The sequence below is a fragment of the Temnothorax curvispinosus genome, unplaced genomic scaffold (assembly GCF_003070985.1).
Source record: "Temnothorax curvispinosus isolate PA1 unplaced genomic scaffold, ASM307098v1 QBEX01005085.1, whole genome shotgun sequence".
Lineage (NCBI taxonomy): Eukaryota > Metazoa > Arthropoda > Insecta > Hymenoptera > Formicidae > Temnothorax > Temnothorax curvispinosus.
In genome coordinates this window covers 8,202-18,694 of record NW_020214865.1, presented here as the reverse complement: position 1 = coordinate 18,694, position 10,493 = coordinate 8,202, and the positions used below count along the sequence as shown (strand labels likewise).

Sequence of the window (10,493 nt, the reverse complement as noted above, 5' to 3'; positions counted from 1 at the left end):
ATTACGACATTGTTTATGTAAATTGTACAAAATAATTTTATGGACGTTTAAGAAATGGCGTACCGAGTCGAAATTTTTCTCCTATTTTCGACCTCAATGTTCAATATAACACCTATTTTCGACCAAAATGTTCGACCTAATACCTACTTTGATACTATAAGCAGTCACATCACCCTATTTTGAACCTCTTCAACCTCTGGCTCCTATTTAGAATCTGACAATTCTGTTTGAAAAGAAATCATGCTCCTACTTTAATGTTCCTAACGTTTTCTTAATTTATTTATTGCATTTAGTTTATTTTTATTATTATAGGTTTATTATATTTTCGATTAAATATTATATATGATTTATTAAACGTTTATAATAACGTTTATAATAAATGTTTATAATAACGGTTCTCTCTATTTATTAATTTAATCAAAAATAGTAAAAACAAAATTAAAAGGAATTTTATTAGGTTAATAATAATAGTTTTATTATTGATAACTAAAAAAAATTATTTTATATATGACGTATAAATAATTATTTATATAAAATTGTATTTTTCTATATTATTTTTTCCTTCTTTCTCTCTTTTTTCTTTATTTATTAAAATAATTCAAAATAAAATTAAAAGAATGTGTGTATGTATGAGTACGCATGCGTATATGTGCAACTAAAGGTAGGAAATTTTAAATATATACAAAAATATTACAAAACATCTTTTTTTTTGTTATTACTTCTTATAATTACTTATCTTCATATATTTACATATTACTAAATTTACGATAATTGAATATGGACTGGTATTTATTTATTCAAGCTCTTGCCCAATCAGCAGACAATGTTTTTTAAATGTGTTTTTAATATTCATTTTTTATTAATTATACATTTGTACAATTCATTGTAAAAATAATATTTATTTAATGTTTATTAAATATTTATTTCACATTGATTATTTATTTGAAGTAATAATTTAGAAAAAATATTTATTAAACGTTTATTTAATATTTGTTTTACATTAGTAAGTTATTTGCAATAAGTTAAAAAAACATTTATTTAACATTTATTCGACATTATTTTGTAACGGCCTGCCTTTTAGCTGTTTATATCGAACGCGGACTAGCTCGCCGGACCAGGAGTTCGATGGTAGGCCCAGAGACAGAAGGCAGTTTCGATACGGAACGTGGTTTATTTCGGTGTTTCAATTACAACAGACTGTCGCGATAGTTACAAATTTCGTGAACGCATTCGGTGTATGCGGTGGACGCGGGCGGATTAGATTCTATAAGACGGTCGCGGTAGTTACCAATTTCGGGAACGCATTCGGTGTATGCGGCGGACGCGGGCGGATTATATTCTATAAGACGGTCGCGATATTTACAAGTCTCGGGAACGCATTCGGTTTATGCGGCGTACGCGGGCGGATTATATTCTATAAGACGGTCGCGATAATTACAAATTTCGGGGACGCATTCGGTTTATGCGGCGGATGCGGGCGGATTATATTCTATAAGGCGGTCGCGATATTTACAAATGTCGGGAACGCATTCGGTTTATGCGGCGGACGCGGGCGGATTATCTTCTATAAGACGGTCGCGATATTTACAACTTTCGGGAACGCATTCGGTTTATGCGGCGGGCGCGAATCCGGTGGTCCGTACCGGCGCGATGCGGTACGCGTGCGAACGGGCCTTTAAGCCGGCCAATGGCTGGTCGGCCCGCGGCGCGAGATTCGCGGCGCGGGCGCGTGTATATTATCCGGCGCGGTTTCTTTCTCGCGATACGGTCCGGTGTTAATTACGCGGCGCGGTGGGAAGGAAAACGAACGGCCAGGGGGTAGGCTGGTCGATCGGTTGACGAGGAGGTCCGACTGTTCCGGCGGCAAGAATCCTTGTCGAGAGGCCGGGCACGCTCGACCCCTGGTTACCGTGGCAGACGGGGTGTTCCGGGTAGGAAGGCGGTCAGCGCTCAAGAATTCTTGAACGAGGCTCAGAACGCTGGACCCCGTTTCGCAAGCTGGCCTAGGAAGCGGAAAGGTACTCGTCTCCGAGGGTAGCGGAGCATATGTAGCTAGACTCGGATCGAAGTGTGTCTATCTGTCGCGGCGCCGGTATTTTTATACTCGCCCGGGTGGTACGCTAGGGAGGGGAAGCCGGTTCCCGCGTGAGCCGCGCCGCCAGCGGAGCGGAGCGGAATCGGCGCGGCGATAAGCGTGCTCGCGCTCGGGGGCGCTCGGCTCCCCTCGGTTTCTGTCGGAGACCCGGGAAGATGTCGGTGCGGCGGAGTGCCGCGCACACGACCGAAGTTAAGTTGTTTAAAAATAAGGTGGGCGCACCGCGCCCTTTCCTCGCCCGATGGAGATCGTCGGGCGGCATCCGGCAGTTCTTTGCCGGGAATGATGCATGTGTGGGGGTGCATCGTTACAATTTTAATATTTATTTTACATTAACTATTTATTTGCCATAATGAATTGAAAAAACATTTATTTAACATTTATTCGACAGTAATGTAATATTTATTTTACATTAATTATTTATTTGCAATAATGATTTAAAGAAACATTTATTTAACATTTATTTAATATTAATTTAATATTTACTTCAGATATTGCGCTCAAATTCCTTCGCGTTTTGCAAACGCCCGATCGTTTCATTCAGATGTAGATGGCGCGACGCGTGAGTCGCCACTTTCAAAGCGCCCCCACTCCTTCCTCGCTCGGCTCGCTCTCGTTCAGTCAGTTCAGTGTCATGGCCGCTCTTGCTGCGTTTCTTCGGACGAGACGAGTACGTTTTCCTTCTTTCGTAACTGATTGAGCTAAGCGGCACATATTCTGGAGACCAACCGAGCGAGATTCGACTTCCCAAGGAGAGCTCACCGCCAGGAAAAGGAGAGCTGCGGCAGCTCGCACCCGAGAGGGAGAATTAAGGCGAGGAGTCCGGTCCAGCGAGCAGGGCCCTTCCGATATTCTCATTTGGGACGCCATATTGGAAGATCGACATTGTTCGTAGTAGTATAAGGAGCTCTGTAAGGTTAATCTCGTCTTGAGATCTTGGAATTGCTCTTATTCTTGTTACTCTGGTTTATATTTTGGCCCTAAAATTTATCTCGTAGACAAATGCAGAGGCCCCCCTCTCTTTTCTTCTCTTTTCTTTTCTTACTTTGATTTCAATCGGTAATCCAGACTCCTTAATTCCGTATTATTAATATTATTTGTTAAATGGCATTTGTGATATGCGATTAGTTATTTGGTATTAAGGTATTAATTTTAAGTTTTATTAGTATTAAGATATTTCATTTATTTAAGATACTCACAATCAGTATCAAGACATTTTTCAATTTTAATTTTAATTTTGTTGAAACTAAATTTTAATTTTAATTTTTATTAAGATACAATACATATATTAATTGTTTTAAATAGTTAAAAAAATTCTTTTTTTGTTATGATATAATATGAGTTTAATTTAGATAGTATGCAAGAGTACATGAACAAGTAGATAAAAAAGTGTAAACAAATAAATATGTTCCTTTGTACCTTAGAAACAAACGTGTGCGATCTCTTAGATTTTTTCTGACTCTCCCCCCATATGCTATTTACCACATTATCATATTAACATGCTCTATGTCATGTATATTATCGGTGACTTGCAGTGGAGTTTTTATTTAAGTTGTGTTTCATATGGTTAATAAAAAAAAGATTTATTATATAAATTTTATAACATTATTAATTGTGATACATGTATGTCTATATGTATCTGATTAATTAAAATTGTGATTAATTAAAATTAAAATTAACAATGTTATAAAATATTTTGCGGTAATATTTTTTTAATATTAAAAATCTTAGATTCTAAATAATAAATCTAGATAAATATTGCATTTAACAGAGCAACGAGATACGACAACATAAGTCAAAGTCACAACCGTATCTCGTTGCTAAATTTACCAAAACCTATACTATATGAATTATCGATGATGTACGTGATATGGAACATGTTTCATTACGATTTAAAAAGTAGTAAAAATTAATACATTGATAATAAAATGTACTACAATAAATGTTTTCTCCAATAGTCCTAATAAAGTATTCTTTTGAATTCAGTAAATATTTTATTAGGTTTAGAAAATTTGTTTCAATTGGATGAATATTTTTTTCATTCGAAAAATATTAACTGAATTAAAAAAATACTTTATAAGGACTACTGGAGGAAACATTAATTAAAATTTAGTACATTTTTCTATCAGTGTAGGATCTAGAGGGTTTTAGGAGGTTTAGGAGGGTTTTACCGATAACTCCTCTTTTAAACCTCAAAATAGGAAACAGTCCGTTTTCTGCCGTTTTCAGGCACAAAGTAGGAGCTAAGTACAATACAATTAGAACCTATCAAAATCCTTTAGAATCCTGAGATGTGAAAAATATGAGGTCGAAAGAAGGAGTAAAATTTCGACTCGGGATTGCGCGATCAATCACATATGTATAAATAATATATATAAATTTTATATTTAGGACCTATCCAGACAAACACTGCATATATAAAAAAATATAAAATATATAATATATTATATTTCAATCGAATTTCAACCTTCGACGTTGAAACGACGTTGAAACGATAAGTTGAATAGTCGGTGATATTTTATACGCTTTCGACGTCGAATCGACCAGAATTACGACGTTGATTCGACATTCGGTTTTCGACATTGATTCAACGTCGAATCAACTAATCATTTCTGACTGGGTAGCCTAGCGCCTAACCCCCAACCTGGAGGATCAGTTCTCAAATATAGAGGGGTGCTCAAGAGATACGAGATACACTCTCGGTGGGTTGCCATTAACCCTTCCGAGAGGTGGCGATCATATAAAAACCGACGATTTTTGGTCGGATTTGAACTCGGATCTTTGGCTCGTTAGAGCAGCGCACATCTTTCTGCGCCACGATCGCCACCTCAGTCAAGTGTTTTTCTTTCTTAACGTAATGTGTTTTTCTCTCTTAACGTAATATGAGCGACGAGTACGCAGAACTTTGCAAACCAACGTTCAATCCTAAAATCAGGAAACCGATCGTGAAAATCAGCGAACCGCTCGCAAGAAATAAGGATCCGTTCGTGAGGAATAGACATCCGCGACGCGTCGACGTAACGAGATATCTGATTCGTCGCGAAATCGGAATCGCAGATCTCCGATCTCAGCGGAGGTTTCTCGATATTTTGATTACGCTGAAACACTAATATGGCGGACTGAAGATGAAGATTTGCATCTTGATTTAGACGCGTTAGCGGTGCGAATGTAGCATTAGCGATACGTATTTGCGAATGAACGATCGCCGTTATCACTCGTCCGCAGAATTGGACGACGAACCGCGCTGTCGCGAGCCCATGCCCAAGTTTTTGTCCGATTCGGACGACGAATCGGCGAGGGTCGAAACATCGATGTTGTCAAACGTGCGCGCGTCGGTGGTAAAGGAGGACGCGCGATGGAATCTGGCTACTTACCATCTGCGAAGGGAAATCGGAGCGCGAACTATTCGCGAGCGAGAGTGGATAGAGACGACGGTGGCAAACTCCGTTAGGGTGAACGATTATACGCGTTGCCTGCCGCTCGAGTATTATCTTTATTACGAGACGGTGTACGGAGGAGAGAGGATACGTCTGATTCAAACAACCAGGTCTCGTCGTCTTTTCGATTGAGTGAAATTCAGCGTTCCCGAGGGTGAACCCTTCTGGACGCGATGTGGAAAGAGTGCGACGAGTTGCTCGCCGCGGACGTCCGCGACGCGGACGGGTACCGCGCGTGGAGACGACGATGCGACGAGTGTCTCCGGCTCCTGCGGGAGGAGCGTCGAGTCAAACGCCTCAAGAAGCGAGGAACCACAGGAGCCGTTACCAGAGCGGTGGCTCTAATAGCGCGATTGGAAGGTTCGAGGGAGAATCTGCATCGACGATTTCTCGTGGATCGAGATCGATGCGGCGTTCCAACGTCGCGTACTGACCGGCGCTGTGACGAACTCGACGTACATCGAGCCCGCGCGATTTCTCGACGATGCGAAGGGCACCGTGCTTGAAAAAGTGCGGGATAATATCACCGGACACGGGTGTTTGAAGGTCAATGTCATATTTAATGGGAAATTCGTAGCGGACGTTAAGATCGATGTGAAGAGTATCGCTACGCGGAACGAATAGCTCCTCCCGGGGTCCGATCTGGGCGAGTGGTACGATAGGCACGTGCGCAACGCGATTCTAACGTGGTTGGACGAATTTCAGGAACGCGACAGCGGATGGGCGTTGTCGCGAATACTGAACCTAATCGTGAACGTGAACAAGTGTAATCCCATGCGCGCGGGATGTTGGATGAAATTACCGCTAGGTATAAGACTTAAAAAGGCGGTGATCAACGTGCGGTCGGAGAACGACGCGTGTTTCGCGCGCGTGGTGGTCGCTGCTCTGTATCCCGCCAAGCGGAACGCGGAACGATGCGGCTCGTATGCCGATTACGGGACGGTGCTGAATCTCGACGGCTTTTCCCATAGATCTAAAAAAGATCGGAAAATTCGAACGTCAGAACGACGATCAACGTATTCGCAACTCGGGAAGGAATTGAAAAGAAAGCTAAGTTCGGACGGGGCGCCGACGACAACGCGATCGTGCTTCTGCGGTTAACCGACGATAAGAGGGACAGGCACGTAAATCTCCTGTATCTGCGCGATACGCTACGCGGCGTCAACAGGGGCCATTTCGCCTGGATAAAGAATCTGTCGCGATTGGTGGGTTTGCAATTGACCGTGAGCCGGTGCGCGAAGCACGTTTGCGATCAGTAGGTAAAAAAAATGGAAAAAAAACATGAATAAGGAAAAAGACGAGGTGTTATTTTATGTACGCATAGTAATCGCACGCACGTTATTTCGCAGATGTCTACACTATTTCTATACGCGCGATAAGTTGGACGCCCACAGCGTCGACTGCGGCCAAATGAACGACTGCGCCATCGTTCTTCCGAACGAGAACGATAAGTGGCTGTCGTTCGACAATCACGACAGAAAGGAGCGACTACCCTTCGTGGTGTACGCGGATCTGGAGTGTCTTCTCGAACAACGGAAGAGGGAAAACGTTGAAGGGGGCGCGAGAACGGAAAGATACGCTTATCAGCGTCACGTACCGTTCAGCCTGGGCTACTATCTGTGCTGCACCTACGACGATACCGCATCCGCGTACAGATGTCGCGGCGAGGATTGCGTTTCGTGGTTCGTGAACGAGTTTCGCGTTCTCGCGCATCGCGTTAAAAATAAATTTTCCACCAATATAGCGATGGTAAAACTTACGGAGGACGAGAAAAGCGAATTTCGGCTCGCGACTCATTATCACGTGTGCGGGAAATCGTTCCAATCCAAGGACAAGCGCGTGCGAGATCACTGTCACCTAACCGGGCGCTACAGAGGTCCGGCGCATTCTCGTTGCAATCTGAAGTACAGAAACGTTTACGTAATTCCCGTGTTCTTTCACAATCTGTCGGGTTACGACGCGTACTTCATCGTCGAGAAAATCGCGAACGAGTTTGAAAGCGGGGTCGATCTGCTGCCGCTCATGAAGAAAAGTTACAATCTTTCTCGAAGACCGTTAAGGAGACGCAGACGGACGGGGGATAAGATCGGTACGTGAAGCTTCGATTCGTGGACTCGTATAAATTTTTAGCGGCGAGTATCGAAACCCTGGCGTCCTATCTGAACAAGGACAAGTTGAGAATAACGCGTTCGGAATACGCGGATTTGAGCGCGGAGGATCTCGATTTGCTCACTTGCAAGGGAGTATTTCCGTACGAGTACGTCGACAGCGTACTAAGCGTGGACAAACTGCGGGACCGAGCTTCCGCCGCGCGAGGTCTTTTACAGCTCCCTGACCGACGAGACCGCGAGCGAGAGCGACTACGAGCACGCGACGAGGGTCTGGCGACGCTTTCGCGTGCGAGATCTCGGCGAGTACAGCGATCTGTATCTCAAGACCGATGTGCTTCTTCTGGCGGATATATTTGAAAATTTTCGAGACGCGTGTTCAGCGAGTTATGGGCTTGATCCCGCGCATTATTAAACGTTTCCGAGATACACGTGGGACGCCATGCTGAGGTATACCGGCGTGCGTTTCGAGCTGCTCACCGACATCGACATGGTGCTGTTCGTGGAACGCGGAATACGCGGCGGCCTCAGTCAATGTTCGCTCAGGAACGCGCGAGCCAACAACAGGCACGTACCGACGTACGACTCGTCCCAGTCCACTACGTATCTCATGTATTACGACGTGAACAATCTGTACGGATGGGCTATGAGCGAATCGCTGCCGTACGCGAATTTCCAGTGGCTCGACGACCCTGAGAATTTCGACGTGACGACCGTGCCGGCGGACAGCGACGTCGGTTACATTCTGGAGGTGGATCTCGAGTATCCGCGGGACCTGCACGACGCCCACGCGGACTAACCGTGGTGCCCGACGCGCGACAAACCGCCCGGTAAGCGGCAGGAGAAACTGCTCGCTACTCTCTACGACAAATCGCGCTACGTGACGCAATATCGAAACCTGCAGCAATGTCTGCGACTAGGTATGCGTCTGACGCGCGTTCGTCGCGTTCTGCGATTCACCCAGTCGCCGTGGCTTCGCGTCTACATCGAGCTGAACACCACGCTTAGGACGCGCGCGAGCAACGAGTTCAAACGGAATTTGTACAAACTGATGAACAACGCCGTCTTCGGCAAGACGATGGAGAACGTGCGCGGTCACGTGGACGTGCGTCTCGTGACGCGATGGGACGGGAGATACGGCGCGGAGGCGTTGATCGCTAAGCCGAACTTTCACAGCAGAAGCGTCTTCTCGGAGAATCTGGTCGCGATCGAGCTGCGAAGGCTCGAGGTAAAATTCAACAAGCCGGTTTACGTGGGTATGTGCATTCTCGAGATATCCAAAACACGTCTCTACGAGTTTCACTACGACTACATGATGCCGCTCTATCGCGACCGGTGTCGAATTTTTTACACGGATACGGACAGTCTGATCTATTCGCTGGCGTGCAAAGACGCGTACGAGCGTATGAAACGCAACATACACAGGTTCGACACAAGCGATTACGCGGAGAATAACGCGCACGGTATGCCGCGCGTCAACAAGAAGGTGCCCGGTTTGATGAAGGACAAGAACAACGGCGCGATCATGACGGAGTTCGTGGGCCTCAGAGCGAAGATGTACACTTACAAGGTACTCGGACGCGACGACACCAAGAGAATAAAGGGTGTTAAGAGAAACGTAGTCGCGGAGAGGATCACGTTCGAGGATTACGTAGCGTGTCTGCGGAACGCGCGCGAGCTGAAGACGCGCCAGTCGTGCATACGTTCGACGCTGCACGAGGTTTACACCATGTCGGAGCAAAAACTAGCCCTCAGTCCGCACGACGACAAACGATACGTGACGTTGAACGGCGAGGAAACGCTTCCGTGGGGACATTACGGAATATCGTTGTAAAAAAAAAAAAACAATATTATACGCTTTAAAAATTGTTTTATCGTAAAAATCAATAACACGTAAGAAACAAACCAATAAATGTGTAAACTTTTATTAACAATAAAGTACGCGATGCGCGTGTCTACGAATGTCTAAGTATTTCTTTTTACAATACAGACGCCTTATCTATCCACGAATTGTGCGAACTGTTCATTCCCAGCCACTTCACGAATGCTCGATTGCCGCGCTTACGCAGGACTTTTTCCACGAGATAGACGTCGGGATTGGAGACGCGTAGCAACTCGTGTTCGTAAAATCCTCCGGTTATTGCTTCTTTGCGAATGTCTTTCAGCAGATACGTAACGGGATTGGTCCTTTGTACTTTAGCTATGCGAAAGATCTCGGTGGTCCAATTGGGAGTGTAGCCTTTTTCGAAAATCGTTTTGAATTTGCTCCGCGCACCGGATCGTCGACTCGAAATCTCGCCGGCGCGGCTATCTTCGCGCGACTGTACACCGTGCGCAGCAGTTTTTCGGCGACGGTGAACATCACGTCCGCCGGACGCATTCGGATCGTTCTGTGTCTGCGACGATTATAATTCAACAAGAGGCGCAGCAGCAAGTCTATCCATCTGTACGATCCCTGGAGCGTGAAGAGCTTCCACATGTCGTTCTTCAGCGTGCGATTGAATCTCTCCACCACCGACGCTTTCATCACCGAATACGTGGAGTAGTGATTCACCTTGTGCCCGTCGAGGATTTTGCGCACGTCGGCGTTGTAGAATTCCTTTCCTTTGTCTGTTTGCAGATTCCTGGGGTGTCGCGCGTCCTCGCGAAAAATCTTTCGGAGAGCCGTCACGACCTCCTTTCCGCCCTTGCTCTTGAGCGGGATCGCCCAGGCGTACTTGCTCAGCACATCGATGACCGTCAGAATGTAATTGTGACCCGCGTTTGTGCGCGAATGAGGGCGCATCTCGACCACGTCGGCCTGCCACAGGTCGTCGTAACCGCGCACCACGACGCGGCGCGCGGCGGCGAGGA

At 45.3% G+C, this 10,493-nt stretch overlaps 2 protein-coding genes across 2 annotated transcripts; both read left to right on the top strand.

Moving 5' to 3' along the window:
* Positions 1-4,977: 4,977 nt before the first annotated feature.
* LOC112454486 lies at positions 4,978-8,055 on the top strand. Its single transcript, XM_025015923.1, has 6 exons — positions 4,978-5,082; positions 6,238-6,455; positions 6,536-6,787; positions 6,882-7,621; positions 7,663-7,789; positions 7,860-8,055. Exons 1-6 carry the CDS (start codon positions 4,978-4,980, stop codon positions 8,053-8,055), a joined length of 1,638 nt encoding a protein of 545 aa, XP_024871691.1.
* A 507-nt stretch (positions 8,056-8,562) lies between these two features.
* LOC112454485 lies at positions 8,563-9,474 on the top strand. The gene has a single exon (XM_025015922.1). It carries the CDS (start codon positions 8,563-8,565, stop codon positions 9,472-9,474), a length of 912 nt encoding a protein of 303 aa, XP_024871690.1.
* Positions 9,475-10,493: the final 1,019 nt, after the last annotated feature.